Genomic DNA, 25553 nt, shown 5'->3' on the forward strand with positions numbered 1-25553 from the left:
TCCGAAAAATAACAATGAAATGTATGTAAGCTATAAAAAGAATGATGGTACACAAGTTAAAGTTCCATTAGACAACAACTGCTACTTAAACTTATATGGAGACGAACAAAAGAAATATTTAAGAGTTTATGAAATGGCAGATATGACATTGCCTGACCCAGCTCCGGTACCACATTATTATGACTATGGAGATGACGACAGAACACCACATGTAGATGAACAAAAGCTAACATTATATTTATATTATTATAGATATAAAAGATATAATGCAATAGAAAAAACGAGAATAGTATATTATTATACAGATGACAGAAATAAATATTATAGTCAAGATTTTACCTACCCTGAAAACATAAGATTATATTATAAAAAATATTCTGACACAAACCAGAAGAAACCTGAAATAGTTGCACTATATTTTAAGTTCAAAAGAGACAATCCTATATTATCTCATATGTTTGATTTAATGAACCCAGTAGGTTCTATTTATACATCTATGGATGCAAGAGGTCCTCAAGTAATGTTTGGTGTTGGTGCATGGGAACAAATAGTCGACAGGTTTTTGTATTGTGCAAACTCTTCAAAGGAAACAGGTGGAAGTAAAACGATTTCAGGTGAAAATTTACCTGCACACAGTCATTACATAGATTTAAGTACATCTCAAGCAGGTTGGCATAAGCATAGATATTGGGATTGGTCAGGAATGACAAAAGGTAAAGGATATGATGTTAAAGACGACGTTAAGTTTGCTATAAATTGTTACTGGAGTGACACTCAGGGAGAAGGAAACCATACACATTTCGTTTCAGGATATACACAAACAACGGGACAAAGTAAAGAATACATGCCACCTTACATGACAGTTTACGCATGGTATAGAATTGCTTAGTCGTCATTTTCAACTTCTTTAGCATATTCGTCAGGAGTTGTCTTATATTTGTTAGGAACTGTCTTTGAAAGTATACCACCTTGAACTTTGACAAGTTTGAAACGAGGTCTGACAATAGTAGTTTTATCTTCTGCTTGCAGTGTGTACATTTTGCCATGTTTGCCTAAAACTTCATAATATTCTCTTGTATACTTTCTTCTATTTTTACGAACACGAATGTGAGTACCTGTCGAGTTCCCATTGTTGTCATAGTCAATAGTATTTTCATATGGGTCGCGTTTAGGTATTTCTATTTTTACTTTGTCACCTTTCTGAAGTTTGAAGCCCGGCATTCTTTCTTGTTTGTCTCTTTTGACTAAATTATTAAATATATAGTCTTTCTCTAAGTCAGGGTTGTTTTTCATTTCTTCGGGGGAGTGGTTTCCCAAACCTTTTTGTTTACGGTTATTGTAAATATTTAAAACTTGTCTCATCTTTGCCATGGAGAAGTGTCTATACTTGTCGTCATATGACATTTCATTTGCTTCACCACCTTGTGGTTGGTTTAAGTCTCTTAACATTTTTATACAACCGTCAATGACACCAAGAGCAGAATGGTTTTGGTCGACAATGAAATATTGGTTTACATTTTTTGAACGCAGATAGTTTTTTACATCATCTGATTTGAAAGAACTTTCACAGTCAGATGTCAGCTTTGTTGGATGGTATTTGTCAACGAATATTGTCAAAGCAGTTTTCACATCTAAAATATTTTTGGACCATAATGGTATGGCTTCACAGTATCTTGTGTTTTGACCAACAAATATTAACCAGTATGGAGGTCCATCTGTTCTAACTCTCGGAATGTTTTCCAAGATATCCATAAACCAAGCATTTGGTGTTGAACTAAAGATTTTTATCATGAGTGCTTTCTTTGTCGCTTTAGAAACATAGGGGTCCTTGTTCGGATTCGTCATTTTTTACCCTATAAGAAATGGGTTTATTTGGCGCATTAGGAGTGTGGTAGAATTTACGAAAAAGTGACACTTAACCTTAAATTTCCAAACACTATTTTTTGATTGTATTTTGTTATTTATATATGTATATATTTATATATGTATATATTTATATATGTATATATTTATATATGTATATATTTATATATGTATATATTTATATATGTATATATTTATATATGTATATATTTATATATGTATATATTTATATATGTATATATTTATATATGTATATATTTATATATGTATATATTTATATATGTATATATTTATTATGTATATATTTATATATGTATATATTTATATATGTATATATTTATATATGTATATATTTATATATGTATATATTTATATATGTATATATTATATATATGTATATATTTATATATGTATATATTTATATATGTATATATTTATATATGTATATATTTATATATGTATATATTTATAGAGTGTGGTAGAATTTACGAAAAAGTGACACTTAACCTTAAATTTCCAAACACTATTTTTTGATTGTATTTTGTTATTTATATATTTATATATATGTATATTTATATATATGTATATTTATATATATGTATATTATTTATATGTATATTTATATATATGTATATTTATATATATGTATATTTATATATATGTATATTTATATATATGTATATTTATATATATGTATATTTATATATATGTATATTTATATATATATGTATATATTTATATATGTATATATTTATATATGTATATATTTATATATGTATATATTTATATATGTATATATTTATATATGTATATATTTATATATGTATATATTTATATATGTATATATTTATATATGTATATATTTATATATGAATAAATAATACATCAAACTAGTTTTAGAGTTGATAGTAAGAAGCGAAGAACAGTACCAATAAGATACAGCAGTAGTAGCTGCTTCATGCTGTGTTGAGTATTGTTGAATTGGAAACTGCTTCATGCTGCATTGAGTATTGTTGAATAATTTGAAGTAGTGGTTTTTGAAATCAGCACCCCTATGAGAGCGCTGGCGACCGAAACACCACTAGTAAGATTGTGTATTAGAAACTGCTTCATGCTGTGTTGAGTAAGCTTCGATGTCTTTGTAGGATAGCTTTCTGAGAGCGAAACAAGATAGTGTTGAAAAAAAAATTTAAAAAATCTGAGAGACTGTGCAAGAGCCAACGACCAAAACACTACCAGTAAGATACAGCAGTAGTAGCTGCTTCATGCTGCATTGAGTATTGTTGAATAATTTGAAGTAGTGGTTTTTGAAATCAGCACCCCTATGAGAGCGCTGGCGACCGAAACACCACTAGTAAGATTGTGTATTAGAAACTGCTTCATACTGTGTTGAGTAAGCTTCGATATCTTTATCAGACCACCTTTAAATTAACCACTCACATTCTCACTGTGGTCCATCTAAAATTTGTAAGCTTTATGACATAAAATTATATTATATGCAGGATCCCACCTATTACTTGATCTTTTTGGAATAAATGTTTTATAATATTTATCGATTGATTGTAATTTTTTGTATAAAAAAAGTTTTTTATTTATATTAAAAATATATTTTGTTAATGATATTATCTTATAATTTGTAAATAAATCTAGTAATAAAATAACTTTAATAGTTGGTGTCACTTTTTCGAAAATTCTGGTTTTTTCGTCGCTTTAGAAACATAGGGGTCCTTGTTCGGATTCGTCATTTTTTACCCTATAAGAAATGGGTTTATTTGGCGCATTAGCAGGAGTTGCATCCAGATTTTTACCCGCAGTGGGAACAATAGCCAGAGGTGTATTTGGAGTTGGAAGGAAGATTTTGAGTACATTAGGTATACTGAAAGAGAAAGCACAACCTATTATACAAACTGTACAGAAAGGTTGGGATGTAGCACGAGATGCAACAAATCTTATTCCAAATCCTGAAACAAGAGGAAAAGTTCAAGGATGGATGGACAATGTAGGAAGACAAGCAGGAAACTATTATAACAAAGCAAATGACTACTATAACCAAGCAGGACACTATATGGACCAAGGTGAAAGATTCTTTAACAGAGGATATAACCATGTACAACAGTGGGTAAACAATAACCAACCACAACCACCTCAAACGTGGGGAATGTAAAGTTTTTTACTGAGATGAAATGAACAATGCAGCATTGAGACAAATGAGTTCAAGATGGATTTGTCGGCTTCCAGCATTTACACCACGTGTTTGTAAAGTTCTTCCTATACCTCAGGAAGTTTTAGACCGACTTAAAATCTTATATACGAAAAAAAGAGATCTGACATTGTGTCAGATCTCAGTAAAAGTGACATTTACATGTCAAAAAAATAGAATGAGTTTAAGTAATTAAAATTGAGGGTGAGAGTAGTATTGTATGAAATAATATCTCTCACCCTCCAATTCATCCTATGGCGCCGAAAAAATTTTGGTGAAATGCGACACATTTCACCAAAATTTCTCGGCGCCATATAGAGAACTAGAGCCTGTGAGGTACTGATACTATCCATGTACCTCGCAGGCTCTAGTTCCAAGCCAAAATGGCTAAAAATTGCCCGCAATTGTTCACATTGCGGGCAATTTTTAGCCATTTTGGCTGGGAATTGGAGGGTGAGAGTAGTATTGTATGAAATAATACTCTCACCCTCCAATTCATCCTATGGCGCCGAAAAAATTTTGGTGAAATGCGACCACATTTCACCAAAATTTCTCGGCGCCATATAGAGAACTAGAGCCTGTGAGGTACTGATACTATCCATGTACCTCGCAGGCTCTAGTTCCAAGCCAAAATGGCTAAAAATTGCCCGCAATTGTTCACATTGCGGGCAATTTTTAGCCATTTTGGCTGGGAATTGGAGGGTGAGAGTAGTATTGTATGAAATAATATCTCTCACCCTCCAATTCATCCTATGGCGCCGAAAAAATTTTGGTGAAATGCGACCACATTTCACCAAAATTTCTCGGCGCCATATAGAGAACTAGAGCCTGTGAGGTACTGATACTATCCATGTACCTCGCAGGCTCTAGTTCCAAGCCAAAATGGCTAAAAATTGCCCGCAATTGTTCACATTGCGGGCAATTTTTAGCCATTTTGGCTGGGAATTGGAGGGTGAGAGTAGTATTGTATGAAATAATATCTCTCACCCTCCAATTCATCCTATGGCGCCGAAAAAATTTTGGTGAAATGCGACCACATTTCACCAAAATTTCTCGGCGCCATATAGAGAACTAGAGCCTGTGAGGTACTGATACTATCCATGTACCTCGCAGGCTCTAGTTCCAAGCCAAAATGGCTAAAAATTGCCCGCAATTGTTCACATTGCGGGCAATTTTTAGCCATTTTGGCTGGGAATTGGAGGGTGAGAGTAGTATTGTATGAAATAATATCTCTCACCCTCCAATTCATCCTATGGCGCCGAAAAAATTTTGGTGAAATGCGACCACATTTCACCAAAATTTCTCGGCGCCATATAGAGAACTAGAGCCTGTGAGGTACTGATACTATCCATGTACCTCGCAGGCTCTAGTTCCAAGCCAAAATGGCTAAAAATTGCCCGCAATTGTTCACATTGCGGGCAATTTTTAGCCATTTTGGCTGGGAATTGGAGGGGGAGAGTAGTATTGTATGAAATAAATCTCTCACCCTCCAATTCATCCTATGGCGCCGAAAAAATTTTGGTGAAATGCGACCACATTTCACCAAAATTTCTCGGCGCCATATAGAGAACTAGAGCCTGTGAGGTACTGATACTATCCATGTACCTCGCAGGCTCTAGTTCCAAGCCAAAATGGCTAAAAATTGCCCGCAATTGTTCACATTCCCATCTTTTGTTGGTAAGACGAAGAATATGAAATAAATTATGAAGAAGATAATGATGAATAAAATATCACTTTTTATATTTTTGACACGTAAAGTTGTCACTTTTCTGTCAAACTGTTTTTATCGTTTTCGTATATAACAAAAAAACCTAAACAACCAGTTGAAAACAAACCAAACTAAAATTTTTTACTGAGATGAAATGACCGAAGAAGTTGAAACGGTAGATTTGACACCACAAACAAAAAGTTCAGAACCATTGTCAAAACCTGTCAAAGAACTTACAGATGAAGAGAAAAATTCAATAATAGAAAGTGCCAGGTCTGGAAATACAAACCCTAACTATAAAGTCACTTTTCATAGAAATGGAACGGCTAGTATCTCAAAAAAGAAACACGAAAAAAAGGAACTATACAGTTGGAAAAGTCATACAACAACTGTATGATATTAGGAAAGCTTCAAACCCCAAACTTGCAATGACACTCAAATTGCTTATGAATTCGACATGGGGATATTCCATTAAGAAACCTCAAGAAATGAAGAGTAAACATTATGAGAAGGTCGACAACTTTGTTGAAAGGTTTTCTCCTTTTGTTTTGAAGTACGAATTCACTCAAGGTCAAAGTGGCTTAGTAACCACATTAAAACCTATTGTCGAACTATCTCATACCGAAATGGCTCACCAAAAAAGTGACATTTTTGGCGCCAATAATTTGATTTTTCTGATTCTTTCTATTTAGATATATTTATTTAACCGAAATATAACTGTACAGAATTACTATTTTCGAGATAAAATTCATATGGAAATACTAATTCATAACGCTTTATGTTATATAAAATTTAATTTATAAAAATTGCAAAATAAATCAAATTTAACACAATGAATATAACTGCAATCGAGATTTTTGACGATTGATTCTTACGTGAAGTTTTCCAAACTTTGAGTTAATGTCAAGACATTAACTCAAAGTTTGGAAGTCTAATAAAGGGAATTGTAGGCTATGAGGTACTGATTATATATCAGTGCCTCATAGCCTACAATTCCCATTAGAAATGGGAGAAACTTTGTCCGCATAACTTATGCTGCGGACAAAGTTTCTCCCATTTCTACTTAGAATGAAAGGGCAAGAGATATATAGTGTACCTATATACCTCTTGCCCTTTCCTTCTTACCTAAAGACTTCCAATCTTATTTTTTTTCCAATTTTTCCCCTAAATTTAAATCTTATATAATATAAATAAAATGCATAATATCAATCACAAAAATTCATGTTTATTTTTTTAATTAAAATTGCCGCGCAATTTAAGGTTTTCTGTCACTTTTTTGTTAGCCATTTCGGTACGAAACAAAACCTATTGTCGAACATTGGTCTTACCCTCAGTTCGCAAAGGCAGTCCTTGACGAGTACAACAAATTCTTCTCCGAAGTCAAATCGAAAGTCAAGGTTTACTATGAGAACATTGACGCACTCATGACGAACGAAGAAGGATACAACAAACTCATTGAAATGGGAATGGTCGGTGAAAAGATGGGCTGTTTTAAGCTAGATAAGGCATTTTCCGAAGTTCATGTCCTCTCCAAGCGTAAGTACTGGGGTGTTAAAGAAGATGGTGAAATAGTTAAACATTGCATGAAATAAAAAATTTTTATTCGAATTTGAATTTAAATGTGGGAATTCTTGGGAACGGGAAAGGCTTATTTACTTGAGGAACAGGTAAAGGTGGTGGAGGTGGTGGCAACCAGTCCATTTTATATTCCTTCCTAGCTAATTTCCGTTTAATTTCATGGTCGCCCTCGGAGTCTTTGAATCGGACAGGTCGAGTTACACCATTCTTGGTCTCAAACTCATATATAACCTGTTTGTCTGTATTTTCGTCGACTATGGCACGAGACACGAACATTGACCAAACGGACAAAAAGTGTCATTTCGGATGGTCAAGCAGCCAATCGCATTCGAGCACTTCGAAGAAGCCTTACGTTCCAAGGGAGAGGGTGTCTGGTGCAAGGCAGAGGTCATGATGTAATAAACAGAAATTCATCAAAAGTGACAGCTCTCAATTTTTTGACATTTGTAAATTCTAAATTGAACGAGAAAAATGAAATAATACTAAGCATAATACAATATTCTAGATTTAATTATAATTAGGAAAAAGTTAGTTTTGAGAGTACTTTTCATAGGCATATAGAATGAAATCTTCTGAAAAATAATATCACATAAACTCATATTATTTTCTAATATATAACTATTTTATATAAAAATCAAATTCAATGATCTTAAAAGCGAAGGATAAACCTCAAAATTTACGAATATAATGAGTGGGAATATAATGCTTATCTATCATAAAACCATATGAAATATCAATTTTTGCTTTACGCCTAATTTTTGACGACAATTAGCAAAAAATGTTAAATGTTAACACTCAGTCCATTTGAATATGAAAAATAAAATTGACTTTGATTAAATGTTTTTATTTATCATGCAATTCTTCTTGCGACCAAAGATTTGAATAAAAGTTCAAAAATAAGATAGCTTAAAAAATAATATACGGTAGTGTTTACTAATAGATGAATAGTATATAAATTCTATTAAAATGGATTTGATCCAAAAAAATATAAACCAAAAATAATTGTTATAATTTAAATGAAGAAGTAATTTAAAACGATTTTATTTATGATCAAATTTTATATATTTTTTTGGATCAAATCCATTTTAATAGAATTTATATACTATTCATCTATTAGTAAACACTACCGTATATTATTTTTTAAGCTATCTTATTTTTTGAAATTTTATTCAAATCTTTGGTCGCAAGAAGAATTGCATGATAAATAAAAACATTTAATCAAAGTCAATTTTATTTTTCATATTCAAATGGACTGAGTGTTAACATTTAACATTTTTTGCTAATTGTCGTCAAAAATTAGGCGTAAAGCAAAAATTAATATTTCATATGGTTTTATGATAGATAAGCATTATATTCCCACTCATTATATTCGTAAATTTTGAGGTTTATCCTTCGCTTTTAAGATCATTGAATTTGATTTTTATATAAAATAGTTATATATTAGAAAATAATATGAGTTTATGTGATATTATTTTTCAGAAGATTTTGTGTTCTTCTTCAAAATTTTATTTTTTATTAAAAAGAATCTTTACAAAATATACATTTACTTTAATTAATATTTAAAAACGTGCTCTATCAAAAGTTCCAAAAATTCAATATTTTAGCTTTTCTGAAGTGTCACTTTTGACGAATTTCTGTTTACAACAATGAGACTCTACGAGCAGTACATCCTCAATGCCTGGGAGGACAAATCGTCCTTGAATTGGCAATTCTACCAACTCCTCTGGGACGACCTCCTACGCAACTGGGAAGATAACGAAAGAGCCCAATTCAAAGGTCGGGAGCTAATTTTCCAAATTACCATTAATAGTGCCTACTTATTCAACTAAAAACTTAAATTTACTTGGGGTTTCCCCCTAAAATATTTTTTTACTCTTAGAACCACTCTGTAATGCATGAAAAATAGCGTGACTTCATTTTTGACAGTTTACAAATGTAAAGTGTTGCATCCTTAAAAACTTGGAAATATATACATTCATGAATTATCTTGTATATTAATTGAAATTCCATAAAACCCTAACAATATTTTTTCTTAAAAAAACTATAAAAATATAAATAAAATTAATCGTTAAATAAAAATATTTGATATTAGAATTTTATTGGAAAAATAAAAAACTTAATATTTTAAAGAAATACTTAAATACTTGAATGTTTTAACTTTTACATTATCATATAGACTCTCAAATTATTAGCCATTTTGGCTGAGAACTATGGTCTGCGAGGTACATAGATAGAATCAGTACCTCGCAGACTATAGTTCTCTATATGGCGCCGAAAATTTTTGGTGAAATGTCGTCGCATTTCACCAAAAATTTTTCGGCGCCATAGGAAGAATTGGAGGGTGTGAGATACTATTACATGCTATAGTGCTCACACCCTCCAACTCCCAATCAAAATCGCATAAAATTTGCTACTTATCTTCAGATTACCTCCCATTATAAAATATATCATTGCTATCTCATCGTACTATATTTCCACCCTATTGTATTTAAAAATATAAAATTTTTTAATAATATATTTTTATATCTTGAATTTTCAAACAATATATTCACAGATAATATAATGGGAAATCTATCTCAACCTAGCCTTAAAGTACCAAACTCCTGCTTGCATTCTCACTCACAAATATTAAACATACATCTCCAAAAAACTAAATTCTTCACAATTTTTTTAAAATTGAGAACATAAAAAACGTATGCATTCAATAATTTAAGATACTAACAAATATTAAAAACTTCAAAATATCAGATAATAACGTTTTTCAATTAAAAAAAATATCATTTTGCTTTTCAATTCGAACATAAATCTTAAATATTTTTAATTAATATCTGATTTACAGCATTATTATCCATTTATAAATCTGACAAATAAATGACAAAACCATCATAAATAATGTCACTTTTTGTCAAAAGTGAAGTCACGCTATTTTTCATGCACAACACTCTTAGAACCACTCGAGGTTCTCCTTACGGTTGTTGAGCTTGTCACCGTCAATGTGTCTGACCTTCGTCTTCTTGTCTGGATTTGGAACCCATTGAATTGCGACAAGCTTGCCCATGGAGATTGAAGCGCGATTCCGAAGGTTAAGGTTCAAGTGTCCCAAGTTGTTGAGGACTGGGGTAAGAACCTTGCCTGTCTCATTGTTGCGGATTTGGTATGGGTAGGGTTGGGAAATTTCGTAACCGTCATCGGCAACAAGGGTTGCCCATGTAGCGGCTTCAGGAACTTCTTCGTGTTTCTCTTCTTCGTGTTTCTCTTCTTCCTCTTCTTCCTCTTCTTCCTCGACAATTCCTTCTTCAATTTGGTACTCAGGAAGTAAGGTGTTGCATGTTCTGTCCTTTCCGAGTACCTTCCAGATGGCGTCTATCTCTTCGAAGAAACGGTAGATGAGTCTGGCAAGGTCTCGGTTCTCTCTCTCGTAATTGCGCAACGATTCTGAGAAATCGTTCAGGCATTTCTCATTGGAAGCTTGGTTCATGAGGACATCGGCTTTGAGATTGGTCATCTCTGTCATAAGACTACTTTGGAGAGTCTTAATGGTGTTTGTCAGATGAGCTTTCAATTGGGCAATTTGAATTTGAAGTGGGCGCTTGTCTGGCAACCTTGAAAGGACATCTGCCATTGTGTTCGGCATCGGTGCTTGTTCGGACATCGAAAAAATGAAGTGGTTTGAGAATGGCGGTTTTACTTCAAAAAGCTTGTTATGACAGTTATGTCATACAACAAGTTTAAAATAATATCTTGTTCTTCTTCTGAACGTTTGTTGTCTCTTCCGATAAAAGTTTCGAACATGAGAACCAAAAAACGTTTTTTGAGATTGCGGAAGAGTTCAGGCAAACGTTCATATTCTGGATATGTTGGGAGCAGTTCTGTTTCGTACCGAAATGGCTAACAAAAAAGTGACAGAAAACCTTAAATTGCGCGGCAATTTTAATTAAAAAAATAAACATGAATTTTTGTGATTGATATTATGCATTTTATTTATATTATATAAGATTTAAATTTAGGGGAAAAATTGGAAAAAAAATAAGATTGGAAGTCTTTAGGTAAGAAGGAAAGGGCAAGAGGTATATAGGTACACTATATATCTCTTGCCCTTTCATTCTAAGTAGAAATGGGAGAAACTTTGTCCGCAGCATAAGTTATGCGGACAAAGTTTCTCCCATTTCTAATGGGAATTACAGGCTATGAGGCACTGATATATAATCAGTACCTCATAGCCTACAATTCCCCTTATTAGACTTCCAAACTTTGAGTTAATGTCTTGACATTAACTCAAAGTTTGGAAAACTTCTCGTAAGAATCAATCGTCAAAAACCTCGATTGCAGTTATATTCATTGTGTTAAATTTGATTTATTTTGAAATTTTTATAAATTAAATTTTATATAACATAAAGCGTTATGAATTAGTATTTCCATATGAATTTTATCTCGAAAATAGTAATTCTGTACAGTTATATTTCGGTTAATTTTGGAAATTTCGAGTGTGGTAGAATTTACGAAAAAGTGACACTTAACCTTAAATTTCCAAACACTATTTTTTGATTGTATTTTGTTATTTATATATTTATATATGTATATATTTATATATGTATATATTTATATATGTATATATTTATATATGTATATATTTATATATGTATATATTTATATATGTATATATTTATATATGTATATATTTATATATGTATATATTTATATATGTATATATTTATATATGTATATATTTATATATGTATATATTTATATATGTATATATTTATATATGTATATATGTATATATTTATATATGTATATATTTATATATGTATATATTTATATATGTATATATTTATATATGTATATATGTATATATTTATATATGTATATATTTATATATGTATATATTTATATATGTATATATTTATATATGTATATATTTATTAGAAACTGCTTCATGCTGTGTTGAGTATTGTTGAATTGGAAACTGCTTCATGCTGCATTGAGTATTGTTGAATAATTTGAAGTAGTGGTTTTTGAAATCAGCACCCCTATGAGAGCGCTGGCGACCGAAACACCACTAGTAAGATTGTGTATTAGAAACTGCTTCATGCTGTGTTGAGTAAGCTTCGATGTCTTTGTAGGATAGCTTTCTGAGAGCGAAACAAGATAGTGTTGAAAAAATTTTTGAAAATCTGAGAGACTGTGCAAGAGCCAACGACCAAAACGCTACCAGTAAGATACAGCAGTAGTAGCTGCTTCATGCTGCATTGAGTATTGTTGAATAATTTGAAGTAGTGGTTTTTGAAATCAGCACCCCTATGAGAGCGCTGGCGACAGAAACACCACTAGTAAGATTGTGTATTAGAAACTGCTTCATGCTGTGTTGAGTAAGCTTCGATGTCTTTGTAGGATAGCTTTCTGAGAGCGAAACAAGATAGTGTTGAAAAAATTTTTGAAAATCTGAGAGACTGTGCAAGAGCCAACGACCAAAACACTACCAGTAAGATACAGCAGTAGTAGCTGCTTCATGCTGCATTGAGTATTGTTGAATAATTTGAAGTAGTGGTTTTTGAAATCAGCACCCCTATGAGAGCGCTGGCGACCGAAACACCACTAGTAAGATTGTGTATTAGAAACTGCTTCATGCTGTGTTGAGTAAGCTTCGATGTCTTTGTAGGATAGCTTTCTGAGAGCGAAACAAGATAGTGTTGAAAAAATTTTTGAAAATCTGAGAGACTGTGCAAGAGCCAACGACCAAAACACTACCAGTAAGATACAGCAGTAGTAGCTGCTTCATGCTGCATTGAGTATTGTTGAATAATTTGAAGTAGTGGTTTTTGAAATCAGCACCCCTATGAGAGCGCTGGCGACCGAAACACCACTAGTAAGATTGTGTATTAGAAACTGCTTCATGCTGTGTTGAGTAAGCTTCGATATCTTTATCAGACCACCTTTAAATTAACCACTCACATTCTCACTGTGGTCCATCTAAAATTTGTAAGCTTTATGACATAAAATTATATTATATGCAGGATCCCACCTATTACTTAATCTTTTTGGAATAAATGTTTTATAATATTTATCGATTGATTGGAATTTTTTGTATAAAAAAAGTTTTTTATTTATATTAAAAATATATTCGGTTAATGATATTATCTTATAATTTGTAAATAAATCTAGTAATAAAATAACTTTAATAGTTGGTGTCACTTTTTCGAAAATTCTGGTTTTTTCATGAATTAGTATTTCCATATGAATTTTATCTCGAAAATAGTAATTCTGTACAGTTATATTTCGGTTAATTTTGGAAATTTCTAGGAATACTTTAAGATAGTATGATTATATATAACTCTTCCTTCATGATTTATTTTAGCTTTCGCGCAAATATCAGTTAACTTAACTCCATTATTTGATTTTGTGATGGCTTCACAAAGCCAATCAATATCAATCTCTTCTGGAGAATGTCTTCTCATCTAGAATATTTTCAATACTTTACATACAAACATTTTTATTTCTAAAAAACTTTTTAATTTTTTCTAGGATATATGAATGAAAATAGTTAGAACAAGATTTTGAAGCTCAAAACATTAAAAATTATTAAAGATTTGTATAATATGATTAAAAATGGGAAATAATATGAGGCAATATAAAGGAATATGAATATTAAATAAATATATCTAAATAGAAGAGAAAGGGACAGACTAGCCCATTGTCACTTTTTAATTTAGCAAATGAACGCTTATGGAGTGGAGTTTTTGGGTAAATCTGATTTGCTTATAAATGAAATAAAATCAAAAGAAACCATATTGGCATTATATTATGCAAAAATAAATGATCTTACTTAGTACTTTTAAAGTTAATTTCAGAAAAAATTTGACACAATGGTATCCGGCACATACAAGTGGTGTACAACCAAATCTTCGACTCGATGAACTTGTCATCGAGTTATATTCCAGTGTTGTTCCTTCATTCCTGATTAAGTTGCAAATTAAAGGTCTGGATTCAGAGAGAAGTGTTAAAGTTATCAAAAAAGTCACAAGAGATTTCGAAGAAATGACACAATTTAAAAAAGTCGAATGCATCAGTATGCTTGAAGCTGTTCAGAAAGGTCTGAAAAATGATACACTTGATCCCAACATTGTTTACTCAACATTAAAAATATTATTGCAAAGAAAACATTTGATTTAATAAACATTTAATTTATTATAATTAATTTTTTATTAAAGTATAGTAAAAAATGCTATAAATAAATTATTATATTTTATTAAAATGTGACTTTTAATAGTAAGTGAATAAAATAAATCAGGAATTGGGAAAGAAATAAGGTTAATTAAAAATAATGAAAATTACAAGTTTAAGGTTAATGAAAAGTGACAATGGGCGAGTTTGTCCCCCACTCCTAAATAGAAAGAATCAGAAAAATCAAATTATTGGCGCCAAAAATGTCACCTTTTTGGTGAGCCATTTCGGTATGAGATATGTTGGGAGCAGTTCAAAACATCTGAGCTGACTTTCGGACAAAATTGGGACAATGTCAGAAAATTCATCTTTGGTCGGACTGCTTGAAGGTAAGTCCCTTACATGTAAGTAGCTCTGGTAAAGTCTTCTCATTTCTGCTAACTTTTGGAGTATAGCTTCGTAGTTTAGAAGTTTCAATTTTAATTGTCTTATTCCACTCTTTACTTCTAAACGGTAAGTATCCATGAGGTCAAGAGTAGCTTTGGTAGCTTTAAGTGGAGCTATCTGTTCCTTGACTTCTGCAATTTTGGTTGCAATTGTGGTTTGAGCTCATTCAAGTTCGCCATCTATGTCGTTCTCAACACCTTCAACCATAGCTTGAAACTCTTCATCGGTCCATTGAGTTTGGTGTGGGACGAATTTAACTTGCTTCATTCAAAAAATGAAAAAAATGTTTTTACTCTAAACGTGCCATGTATATGGCTATAAGAAACTTACCAGGAGGCTTCTTCTTCACACGAGTCTCTGGTAACTTGAGAGTTCTTGTTGGAGTTGGGTCTGGAATTTCAATTCTTGCCACCATAAACTGTGTATTGACCGAACTTGCATTTGCAGGAAGACCGGTCACTACAAGGTTCACAGTTGAAATAGTTGTACTCATACCTGGTGAGTACGAGTGTGAGTAAAAACATAAAAAAAGTGAGTTAAAATGAGATGTTTACTGAATTGGTTGGATGTCGCCTTCACAGGTTATGTAGAACGGCTGACCAGAGAAGTGAAGGAGACCCTTGAGAATTTGGTTCATTCTTGGGAAAGGGTTCTCTCTGTTTGGAAGTAGTATCCAAGGACGCTTGGCAAAGAACTTTATAATGGCTTCCTTCTTTGCTTGCTTTATGTCGTCGTCTCGTAAACGAAAAAGAGGATTTGACGCAGTCAAATCCTCTCTCTCAAAAAGTGGACTTTACATGGCAAATTTCAAATGCATGTAAGGTCCACTTTGATCAGTTTCAGGATGGAATTGGAGGCCATGAGGTACTGACATTGCATCAGTATCTCATAGCCTCCAATCCCTTCAAAAAATGGGAGAAACTTTGGTCGAATAATTTAACATTCGGCCAAAGTTTCTCCCATAATTAATGAGAATGAAAGGGTAAGAGGCATATAGGGTCACTATATACCTCTTACCCTTTCATTTTCATTTGGAGGTCAACAAACCCGGAGTTAATTGCAAACAATTAACTCCAAATTTGTTTATGTTAAGGAAGGAATTGGAGGGTATGAGGTACATAGTATGAATATGTACCTCTTACCCTGCATTCCTTCTAGAAAGTTCCAAAACTTTGGGTTAATTGCAAACTATTAACCCAAAGTTTTGGAACTTTCAAGTGGAGATGGAAGGCTTTGGGGTATACATTAATATAATATACCTCAAAGCCTTCCATCTCCACTACAAATGGGAGAAACTTTGTCCGAATAGTTTAACATTCGGACAATGTTTCTCCCATATTTCAATGTAATTGCTACCTGTGAGGTACTGACTTGAAGTCAGTGCTTCACAGGTAGCAATATCCAAAAATTTAAAAACATTTTATCAGTTCGTTAGAGAACTGGAGCCTCCAAGGTACTGAACCAGAATCAGTGCCTAGGGGACTCTAGTTATCTATATAAATCTGAGAAACTTTGAGGAAATTGTTCGACATTTCCTCAAAGTTTCTCAGCAATTTAGCGAGGAATGTTCGGTATCGTGTAGATATTTATAATATATACATGATAACAAACATTCCCCGCTAAAAGATGTAAAATCTTATAAGAAATAATTGCAAAAGAATAACAAATTGCAACAAATTTTATATGAAACTGAACTTTATGAGGTAGTGATTCAAGATCACCGCCTCATAAGATTCAGTTGCAATCTCAAGTATCTCAAAAGTAAGGCTCTATTTTTTGCCATGTAAAATGTCACCTTTCTGTCAAACCGTTTTTATCATTTTCGTTTACAACAGTCGAAGGCTATCCCGTCTGGTATTTGAATTGGAATTCCAGTCGAAGTCTCGAGATTCAAGGCAGCCCTTCCCGTTATCCAACCGTTAACAAGCTTGCCTTTTACATTCTGCCTGAGGAAGTCTTTAACAAGCTCGTTAATTTCAATTAGGTAAATTGCCTCGTCGGTAGGTTCGACCTCGACCATTGCTACTGTCAGTAAAAGTACTGCTAGTAGCAGTAAAAGTACTTTTTCTGACAGTAAAAAGGAAAATTTGAGAGGGTTTTCGATGATAAAGTACTGCTACTGTCAGTAAAAGTACTGCTAGTAGCAGAGATTTTTATCGTTGTGGTCCGACAGGACACAAACGAATGTCCGACGTACCACCAACCGAGTCCATTCCCAAACCAGAGGAACCTAAAGAACCACAACAGTCTCCTCAGCAACCTCAGTTCCAGCAAGTACCTCCGAATTACTACCAATTTCCACCTCAAGGTTACTACCCACCACAAGGCTTCCCGAACTACCCTCCTCAGCCTATGCCTTACTTCCCCAACCCTTGGTTGTTCCAGCAAGCTCCACCCCAGCAATTCCAATTCCAATCTCAATCGAAGAGAGACCAAGACTTCGAAGAAGGTCTGAACCGTTTACGCAAAGAGTATGCCACAGCTCCAATGGAAGAAGACAGGCTCTCAGTCTCTTCCCTCAAATCGACCGATTCGACTCGTACCACAGATTCGGCTCGTGACCGTGAAGACTACCTCAAGCAGTCTGAGAGACTCTTCATCTTACAGCCATTTACAGCTGGAGCTCTCAAGAACATGCGCAATTACGAAGGTCAAACACCAGCTGGAGACCGCAAAACAGACGTGCTTACAAGAGCCTTCAACTGGTCAAGACAAAGACTGAGATAGTCGACTTCATTCTTGCAGCTTGCCCATACAAGTAAAAAAAATAAACAATTACGAGTTAAACTTTTTATTCTTTCTTTTCTGAGTTGTTTAGAGCTGGTTTCTCTTGTAGGAACCTTTCGTCCTCTTCCATGGTCATGTAATTGCGAATTTGGTACGCAATTCCAGGTTCGTTGTTTTTGAACCTGATGTATGTAACGCTTCCATCCTCCTCAGGGAAGTAAGCTGCTAACATCTGACCAAGTTTTCTCGGTGACTCGGAGCTCATAAAAATGTCACTTTTTAAACGTTAAGTTTTTAGTCTTATTTTACCCTTTGTTTGTCAAGGTAGTATTGGAGTGCAATTTCTCCAAATTCTCTGTGTCGGAGTTCTTCAGCATTTTCCAAGGTGTACCTGGAGAACTCAAAGAAGTTGTCAAGAACATACTGCCATGCTGCTCTTCTGAGTTCGTCGGTATTTTGGAAGTGTTGCACCTTCGAGTCTTCGGACATGAAAAAAATTACACTTTTTCTATTAAACCGTTTTGGCATTTCTCATGAGTGAGTATAGTTCTGCCGAACCATTGGAAGAGAAGAAGTACCCTTGCTGGCAAAAGACAAAAATAGTTGCCTTAGTTGTCATTGCAATTGTACTCGTAATTGAATTCATTGTACTTCTCTTCACGTACATAAAACTCAGCAATGGTATTTGCTTTAAGAAGCTACCATCTTACTAAGACTAAACACTTAGATTTTTCAAGCTTGACTTTTTACAATTTGAACTTTGTTTGCGTAGATATGAATTCTGAAAGAAGTATGAGGGTCTTGTATGACTTTGTACTTCTCCCATAGTTCATGTCTGTCAAACTTACCTGACATGGACTCTTTCATAAGTTCCATGAAATCGTCTTCGGATAATCCGGGGAAAAGTATAATGTCAGTAAGTATTCTCTTTACATCCTTACTTAAACTCTTGGCTGTCTGTACACATATTACGACTGAGATGTTAAAGTGCCTAAGTTTCTTAAGAATTCGACACATATCTTGTTCTCTGTTCTTTAACAAAGGATGAGAGGCGAAATCATCTAAAATAAGAAGACACCTATGAGGGTAAGTCTTCCAATCGTAAGATTGCAATTTCTTCGAAATGTATTCTATCTCTTTCTGTTTGTTTCTGAAGTGTTTCTTCTCTAATATTCTCTGCATTTCCTCATTTGGGTCTTTAAACTTAGAATTTATATACTCATTTATAGCATTATACTTCAAAACTCTTCTTTGGTACTTCTTTATCCAATCTAACAACTCAGTATCCTTTATACATACTAACTTAGACTTCTTTATAATATCTTTGAACGAATTGACGGTTTGGTCAAATTGACCAGAAGTCGAACAAATAACAACTAACTCATAGAATGGGTTCTTCTCATCTAGTTCTTGTTGTTGTGCAGCCATTTTAAGATAAGTGAAAGTCTTACCCGACCCAGGTGGTGCAATTAGACCTGTTATACCATTCTGAGCAAATAAGAACTTGTCATGTATAGGCTTTATCTGAGCATTTTCTAACTTCCTCTTGTTCTTGTTTAAAACATTCTCAAATTTCTTGTCAATGTCAGCAAACTTTTTTTCTAACATATTTTTAGAAAAATTAAAATTTTTATCTTTTAGAAAATGTCTAGCGATTTCGCTATCTATATTCGAGACAAACTTTTTTGTAATAAACAGAAATTCATCAAAAGTGACAGCTCTCAATTTTTTGACATTTGTAAATTCTAAATTGAATGAGAAAAATGAAATAATACTAAGCATAATACAATATTCTAGATTTAATTATAATTAGGAAAAAGTTAGTTTTGAGAGTACTTTTCATAGGCATATAGAATGAAATCTTCTGAAAAATAATATCACATAAACTCATATTATTTTCTAATATATAACTATTTTATATAAAAATCAAATTCAATGATCTTAAAAGCGAAGGATAAACCTCAAAATTTACGAATATAATGAGTGGGAATATAATGCTTATCTATCATAAAACCATATGAAATATCAATTTTTGCTTTACGCCTAATTTTGACGACAATTAGCAAAAAAATGTTAAATGTTAACATCAGTCCATTTGAATATGAAAAATAAAATTGACTTTGATTAAATGTTTTATTTATCATGCAATTCTTCTTGCGACCAAAAGATTTGAATAAAATTTCAAAAATAGATAGCTTAAAAAATAATATACGGTAGTGTTTACTAATAAGATGAATAGTATATAAATTCTATTAAAATGGATTTGATCCAAAAATATATAAAATTTGATCATAAATAAAATCGTTTTAAATTACTTCTTCATTTAAATTATAACAATTATTTTTGGTTTTATATTTTTTTGGATCAAATCCATTTTAATAGAATTTATATACTATTCATCTATTAGTAAACACTACCGTATATTATTTTTTAAGCTATCTTATTTTTTGAAATTTTATTCAAATCTTTGGTCGCAAGAAGAATTGCATGATAAATAAAAACATTTAATCAAATCAATTTTATTTTTCATATTCAAATGGACTGAGTGTTAACATTTAACATTTTTTGCTAATTGTCGTCAAAAATTAGGCGTAAAGCAAAAATTGATATTTCATATGTTTATGATAGATAAGCATTATATTCCCACTCATTATATTCGTAATTTTGAGGTTTATCCTTCGCTTTTAAGATCATTGAATTTGATTTTTATATAAAATAGTTATATTTTATATAGAAAATAATATGAGTTTATGTGATATTATTTTTCAGAAGATTTGTGTGTCTTCTTCAAATTTTATTTTTTTATTAAAAAGAATCTTTACAAAATATACATTTACTTTAATTAATATTTAAAAACGTGCTCTATCAAAAGTTCCAAAAATTCAATATTTTAGCTTTTCTGAGGTGTCACTTTTGATGAATTTCTGTTTACAACACGAGACAAACTTTTTGACAGCAAAACATCTGTCGACCATAAAATCTTACATAGTGTAAACAAGAAAGGTGAATTTGTTCTAAAGTTCTGTTTCTGGGAATATGACAAGAACCATAAAACATTACAAAGAGCAGTCTTAAAATTTGTCAATGACAGACTTGTTGACAGAGATGACGCCGATTGGAAAGATGAAGTCCAACAAAAGTTCTTAGAATGCAAAGAAGATACATGCGGTGTTCTTGAAGATGAAATAGAAAACAGAATAGATGAGCTATTAAAGGACAAAGAACTTTTACATAAATATGGTTCTGAGAAATTTGACATATCTCCACCAGAAAAGAAGAAGAGAGAAAAGAAAGAAAAGAAAGTAGAAGAAGAGAAAAAAGAACCTGAACCAGTTCCAGAGAAAAAGAAATTTGACATGTAAAAATAAAATTTTATTTTTAGAACATTTCTGGGTCAATGTCAATGTTCTCTTCCTCTTTAGGAGTAAACACTGGCTTAGACTCTAAAATCTTTTTACCCAATTTACCTTGAACTTCTACAACTTTAGACTCATAATATTCATAGTCGTCTGTCTTCTTTGGTTCATAAGGTATAACAAGTTTGTATGCTTTGCCTTCTTTAAGGTTTGAGAACCTTCTGTCAAAACTTTCTTTGACTGTTAACAAACCTTCTATGTCTAAGTCTTCAAATTTCGCACCATTTTTAGTCACAATAGCAAACTTAACTGGTTCGATGTTCCAAACTTTGCTGAATGAAGACTTTTCAAAATGGTAGAAGTAAACATTCAAATATGTGAATGGGTCTAGTTCTTCTTTAAGTCCTGACATGTACTTGTTTACTGAAATATATTTCGTCATCTTTTCTATCGGATAAAAAAATATTTTTTTTTAAAATTTACTCAGAAAAAATTTTCTTTGTATATACACCATTCTGAACATCTAAAAAGACTTTTGACATTTGCCAAGAATGTACGTTTAGAAGCTGCCATATAACCATATTCTTGACAATATTGTTTATATTCATCATATAAAGACCTTTCATCTAATGACACAAAGTCAGTTTCGTCTACGAACAGTTCATATACACTCTTGTTTGCTTCTAACAATGTTTGTCTCTCTTCGGTATGTGGAATTTGTCTTGGATTGAACTTAGAAATATCTAATGTCATGAAATATGAGAACACGTGGTTGTAAAAGTCAGATGTCAAAGTTTCTGCTAAGTCGTCAAAATATTCAGTATCTTGCATATGAGAATCTGACGTTCTGACAACTACATATCTTCTGTCAGAACTTTCTAACTTCATCGGAACAGCATTGTTTGAAACCATAATGAAGTTTGCAACATTTTCACAAACTCTTTGGTCTTTATACTTTCTTTCAACAACTCCAACTTTGTCTGTTATAAGACTCTTCAAAACATCTGAGTTCAAAACTTTTGTTGTATCTATACTTTGAAGTTCATTGCAAACTATAAGTTTCATATTCTCAATAGAAGAGTTAAATTTACCGCAGATGTTTTCTAAGTTTGTCATATTAGGGTTCGAATAACCTTCTAACAGTTTGCACAAAATATCTGTAAAGAATGTGTTCTTACCTGTTCCTTGTTTTCCAATTATAATGAGAGCAGTTTCATTTTTAGCACTTGGATGTTGTAAGATGTTTGCAAACCAACATAAGATATACTCATAAACCTTTTCGTTTCCATTGCATATAATTTCTTTGACATGGTCTAACCAAGCTTCTATAATACTGTGTTTCCATTCTACTTGTTCGTATTTATATCCAGTGAAGATAGAATAGAAGTTTGGAGAAGGTGTATAAAACTTTATACCTCGAACTGAAAAATCTTCTAACTTTGACAATAAGATATCCCAAGCATCTAACATCTTCATTCCAACTTGTACAACTTTTATTTTCTTAAGTTTCTGTCTACATTCTTGTTCAGACACTATTGTTGCTCTTGGTTTGTTAAAGACAACATCCCATTCTTTCATGACATAACATTCTGGGGCAGAGTCAACAGAAATGACTAAACGTTTCAAATTCTCGACTGCTTTGTTATAGTCTCTAAATGGACACATATTTCTGAATGCTTGGAAGTCATAAAAATCTGAAACATCTATTCTGTACATTTTTATAAAAATAAAAAAATAATATTTTTTTATTCTTGACTTTGTTGTTCCATTCGTTGCATTTGTTGTTCTTGAGCTATTTGTTGTTGAAGTTGTTCTTGTAATACAATACTTTCACCAGTTGCATCTTCCAATTCGAAACTTTCTGCCGTCATTGACAAATACATAGGACATAAAAGTTTTACAGGAACAAAGTTTGCGTCAACTAATGTCAACGTTATACTTGCCAAAGTGTTTGAGTTCACTAAGGTTGAAAATTCTGCATTCGAATGAACAATAGGCAAACCAGCAGAGAAAGTATTGTTTATACGCATAAGTATCTTTTGGTCATAATAGTTTCTGTCGACATTCGAATAACACTTTGAACCTAAGTTTGAAACAATATATAAGATTGGTGTGCTTAATGTCAATGGAATAGACAAACCTTGTATGACACCTTTTCCTGTTATAGGAAACTGTTGGTAGTAAAAACCAGAAATAAGTTTTGTATTATAGCTCATATCGTTTATAGTAAACTCAGTCGGACATCCAAACATAATGAAACCTGCTCTAGTTGCAGCACATGTTACACCCGTACTTAAAGTATTAAATAAGTCAACAAAACCTGTTGGTGGTATATCTGAGTAAGTATCTTCAAAGGAGTATTTTTTACCATTCACAACAATAAAGTCTTCTGGTGTCAAAAGAGCAAAACAGGCTTTAGTCGTCATTGTGTTTAAGGTTAGTTTACAATATCATCCTTGAGGACTTTGTAAGTTTGTTGTTATAGAATTATATGACTCAGGGTTTTTAGTCGTAATAGTATAAACCATTATGTCTTCTGCCATTTACTTAGCAAATAAACTTTAATGAAATGTTGTGGTCGTCAAATATTTTATAACGTCTGGGAAACTATATTTTAAGTTCAACGTTTCACCTCCTTTCATAACGTATATCTTGTCAATGACATTATATGAAACACCACAGCAACTAATGTCGGGTTCTATTTCTTTGATGTTTATATCGTCTGCCTCTGTCAAAAGTTTCAATAGTTCTTTCAAAACTTCATGAGGTGCAATGACATATGAGTTCACTTTTACAGGGTTGTGTTCGACCAAGTTTAACATTATACTTAAAGCTTGACAAATCTTCTCCTGAGTTTGAAGTTTGTCTTTCAGTTGTTGGTAGTCGTTTCGAATATCTGCAACAGAACTTAAGTCTCTGTTAACTTCAGGGTATGTTGGTTGTTCTTTTACAGGAACTATTGTTATACCATCTTCGTCTTCGTATGGTTTCCCCACTTCAACATCTCTGTCTTTGACATTGACAACAACACTTTGACTGTTTGTTTGAGTTGGTGAATTTAACTTCACATCTGCCACCGCCATTAAACCTTTTGAAACACTTACGCTTCTATTTTTCGGAAATGACATTTTACTTAGAATAAAAAGATGGACGTATTCGGATATCTTATTGAATTGAAGCAGAACAAAGTTTACACACACAAACAATACAAATACATTGACAGAATAGTTCTTTACACAAACAATGGAAAATGTTATAGAATAGCAGTCTTTGCTGAACCAAAATATTTTCATAAAGCAAAGAAAGTTGGTATAACTGAAATGGTGAAAGTTCTTGAAGCAGACAAAAATATAACTTCAAAACTGACCGATATTACTAAAGGAAAGTTTATAATACAATATTATGTCAAAACTGGCGTACTGTCAATATTTGACGGAGAGAAGTCAGTTCAAGAACAACTTACTGACCTGCTGCCAAAATCTGCTCGATGGAAGCTGTCGTTATGCCAATCTGAGGAGCCCCAGCAGGTTTCATCGAACGAATCTTCAAAAGAGCATCTTCCGTGAAAAGTGCTATTGGTTTTGTAAACTTCTTTGCTCTCAATTCATCTGGACCGTCTCTGTCACCAGTATATTGTATTTGAACTGTACCAACAGTTGAAATACCACCCATAAAGTCTTCTGAGTCAGCAAATGGAATGCCAAGCCAAAAGTTTGAACGGTCTCCATTTGTATATTGAGTTTTTTGACCTCCTGTATGAGTCCATACTTTCACATATGTCATAATAGAACTTTGCATTTCAGGGTTAATGGTTGTTGTGAAATTGTTGTTAAAGTTCATAGCATCTAATGTCAAGTTGTATGACCTCATATCCTCAACTGTAGAATATTCTTCTCTTGGATAATATTTGCCATCTATGTTTATATGATATTTAATACCAGGGTTGTAGAAACAAGAATAGTCATTTATAGTTCGTCTGAACAGTACAAACATAGTATCTGCATGTTTCATTGCAGTTGTTAAAGCAATATCTGTTCTTGCACCTTCGGCTCCTGGATTTTGGTTTCCAACTTCACCTGCAAAGTCTTTGACAGATATTTGGTGTATAGGGAACATAAGTGGAACTGCAATATATTTGGCAGCTAAAGCATTTGAAATATCTGGGTCCAACATATAGACTGCAAGTCTGCTTTCTATTCTCTTGCATTCAAACTGTTCGCATGTGAACTTAACTGGGTCCCAAGCAGTTCCAGCAGCATTGAAATAATAGTTTACTTCATTGTTGAAGTTTGAGAAACCAAAGTCTAAGTCAACTTTGTCTTTGCAAAATTCGGCGAATGACGTTTGATTTGTTCCCTTTACGTCTGTAAGAGTGAATGGGTCTTGTGTTGGTGCAATGACTAAGTTATTTTTGCTTGGAGTAAGTTCAATAGAAATTTTTCCTGCCCAGTTTGGCAAGTATCTTAAAAACCTGAAGATGAGGAAAGATGACAAAGGAACTCTAAGTTTCAGT

At 32.6% G+C, this 25553-nt stretch overlaps 12 protein-coding genes and 2 pseudogenes across 14 annotated transcripts, besides 23 other annotated features; 6 read left to right on the forward strand and 8 right to left on the reverse strand.

The window, feature by feature from the left end:
• Positions 1–19: 19 nt before the first annotated feature.
• TVAGG3_0121150 (phage tail repeat-like family) lies at positions 20–517 on the forward strand (the record flags this gene model as incomplete). Its single annotated transcript, XM_051223555.1, has 1 exon — positions 20–517. A coding segment is annotated over one exon (498 nt), but the record flags the coding sequence as incomplete, so codon positions are not given.
• A 368-nt stretch (positions 518–885) lies between these two features.
• TVAGG3_0121160 (uncharacterized protein) lies at positions 886–1752 on the reverse strand (the record flags this gene model as incomplete). The annotated part of the gene is made up of 1 exon (XM_051223556.1): positions 886–1752. One exon carries the CDS (start codon positions 1750–1752, stop codon positions 886–888), a length of 867 nt encoding a protein of 288 aa, XP_051108542.1.
• A 1873-nt stretch (positions 1753–3625) lies between these two features.
• On the forward strand, positions 3626–4027 carry TVAGG3_0121170 (uncharacterized protein; the record flags this gene model as incomplete). Its single annotated transcript, XM_051223557.1, has 1 exon — positions 3626–4027. One exon carries the CDS (start codon positions 3626–3628, stop codon positions 4025–4027), a length of 402 nt encoding a protein of 133 aa, XP_051108543.1.
• Positions 4028–4329: 302 nt separating this feature from the next.
• Positions 4330–4437: a mobile genetic element.
• A 140-nt stretch (positions 4438–4577) lies between these two features.
• Positions 4578–4686: a mobile genetic element.
• Positions 4687–4827: 141 nt separating this feature from the next.
• Positions 4828–4936: a mobile genetic element.
• A 141-nt stretch (positions 4937–5077) lies between these two features.
• Positions 5078–5186: a mobile genetic element.
• Positions 5187–5327: 141 nt separating this feature from the next.
• Positions 5328–5436: a mobile genetic element.
• Positions 5437–5576: 140 nt separating this feature from the next.
• Positions 5577–5685: a mobile genetic element.
• A 120-nt stretch (positions 5686–5805) lies between these two features.
• Positions 5806–5867: a mobile genetic element.
• A 787-nt stretch (positions 5868–6654) lies between these two features.
• Positions 6655–6891: a mobile genetic element.
• Positions 6892–7195: 304 nt separating this feature from the next.
• On the forward strand, positions 7196–7363 carry TVAGG3_0121260 (uncharacterized protein; the record flags this gene model as incomplete). Its single annotated transcript, XM_051223558.1, has 1 exon — positions 7196–7363. The coding sequence occupies one exon, from the start codon at positions 7196–7198 to the stop codon at positions 7361–7363; it is 168 nt and encodes a 55-aa protein (XP_051108544.1).
• A 7-nt stretch (positions 7364–7370) lies between these two features.
• TVAGG3_0121270 (uncharacterized protein) lies at positions 7371–7625 on the reverse strand (the record flags this gene model as incomplete). Its single annotated transcript, XM_001280480.1, has 1 exon — positions 7371–7625. One exon carries the CDS (start codon positions 7623–7625, stop codon positions 7371–7373), a length of 255 nt encoding a protein of 84 aa, XP_001280481.1.
• Positions 7626–7745: 120 nt separating this feature from the next.
• Positions 7746–7782: a mobile genetic element.
• Positions 7746–7782: a terminal%2Cinverted (terminal inverted repeat of Banshee-A3 transposon ID:TVAGG3_0121280).
• Positions 7783–8957: 1175 nt separating this feature from the next.
• Positions 8958–8995: a mobile genetic element.
• Positions 8958–8995: a terminal%2Cinverted (terminal inverted repeat of Banshee-A3 transposon ID:TVAGG3_0121290).
• Positions 8996–10293: 1298 nt separating this feature from the next.
• TVAGG3_0121300 (MazG nucleotide pyrophosphohydrolase domain-containing protein) lies at positions 10294–11001 on the reverse strand (the record flags this gene model as incomplete). Its single annotated transcript, XM_051223559.1, has 1 exon — positions 10294–11001. The coding sequence occupies one exon, from the start codon at positions 10999–11001 to the stop codon at positions 10294–10296; it is 708 nt and encodes a 235-aa protein (XP_051108545.1).
• Positions 11002–11400: 399 nt separating this feature from the next.
• Positions 11401–11653: a mobile genetic element.
• A 2365-nt stretch (positions 11654–14018) lies between these two features.
• Positions 14019–14056: a terminal%2Cinverted (terminal inverted repeat of MuDR-5_TvMULE4 transposon ID:TVAGG3_0121320).
• Positions 14019–14730: a mobile genetic element.
• Positions 14694–14730: a terminal%2Cinverted (terminal inverted repeat of MuDR-5_TvMULE4 transposon ID:TVAGG3_0121320).
• Positions 14731–14861: 131 nt separating this feature from the next.
• On the reverse strand, positions 14862–15224 carry TVAGG3_0121330 (annotated as a pseudogene). The gene has a single exon. A coding segment is annotated over exon 1 (363 nt).
• Positions 15225–15262: 38 nt separating this feature from the next.
• On the forward strand, positions 15263–15475 carry TVAGG3_0121340 (uncharacterized protein; the record flags this gene model as incomplete). Its single annotated transcript, XM_051223560.1, has 1 exon — positions 15263–15475. One exon carries the CDS (start codon positions 15263–15265, stop codon positions 15473–15475), a length of 213 nt encoding a protein of 70 aa, XP_051108546.1.
• Positions 15476–15691: 216 nt separating this feature from the next.
• Positions 15692–16791: a mobile genetic element.
• Positions 16792–17141: 350 nt separating this feature from the next.
• On the forward strand, positions 17142–17684 carry TVAGG3_0121360 (uncharacterized protein; the record flags this gene model as incomplete). The annotated part of the gene is made up of 1 exon (XM_051223561.1): positions 17142–17684. One exon carries the CDS (start codon positions 17142–17144, stop codon positions 17682–17684), a length of 543 nt encoding a protein of 180 aa, XP_051108547.1.
• A 64-nt stretch (positions 17685–17748) lies between these two features.
• Positions 17749–17949, reverse strand: TVAGG3_0121370 (uncharacterized protein; the record flags this gene model as incomplete). The annotated part of the gene is made up of 1 exon (XM_051223562.1): positions 17749–17949. One exon carries the CDS (start codon positions 17947–17949, stop codon positions 17749–17751), a length of 201 nt encoding a protein of 66 aa, XP_051108548.1.
• Positions 17950–18281: 332 nt separating this feature from the next.
• Positions 18282–18516: a mobile genetic element.
• Positions 18435–25553: part of a mobile genetic element that runs on past the window's edge.
• Positions 19373–19409: a mobile genetic element.
• Positions 19373–19409: a terminal%2Cinverted (terminal inverted repeat of Banshee-A3 transposon ID:TVAGG3_0121400).
• Positions 20583–20620: a mobile genetic element.
• Positions 20583–20620: a terminal%2Cinverted (terminal inverted repeat of Banshee-A3 transposon ID:TVAGG3_0121410).
• Positions 20621–21040, forward strand: TVAGG3_0121420 (uncharacterized protein; the record flags this gene model as incomplete). Its single annotated transcript, XM_051223563.1, has 1 exon — positions 20621–21040. A coding segment is annotated over one exon (420 nt), but the record flags the coding sequence as incomplete, so codon positions are not given.
• Positions 21063–21482, reverse strand: TVAGG3_0121430 (protein of unknown function, DUF4108 family; the record flags this gene model as incomplete). The annotated part of the gene is made up of 1 exon (XM_051223564.1): positions 21063–21482. The coding sequence occupies one exon, from the start codon at positions 21480–21482 to the stop codon at positions 21063–21065; it is 420 nt and encodes a 139-aa protein (XP_051108550.1).
• TVAGG3_0121440 lies at positions 21520–22756 on the reverse strand (annotated as a pseudogene). Its single transcript has one exon. A coding segment is annotated over exon 1 (1237 nt).
• On the reverse strand, positions 22786–23256 carry TVAGG3_0121450 (uncharacterized protein; the record flags this gene model as incomplete). Its single annotated transcript, XM_051223565.1, has 1 exon — positions 22786–23256. The coding sequence occupies one exon, from the start codon at positions 23254–23256 to the stop codon at positions 22786–22788; it is 471 nt and encodes a 156-aa protein (XP_051108551.1).

Source organism: Trichomonas vaginalis, chromosome IV, assembly GCF_026262505.1.
Source record: "Trichomonas vaginalis G3 chromosome IV, whole genome shotgun sequence".
Lineage (NCBI taxonomy): Eukaryota > Parabasalia > Trichomonadida > Trichomonadidae > Trichomonas > Trichomonas vaginalis.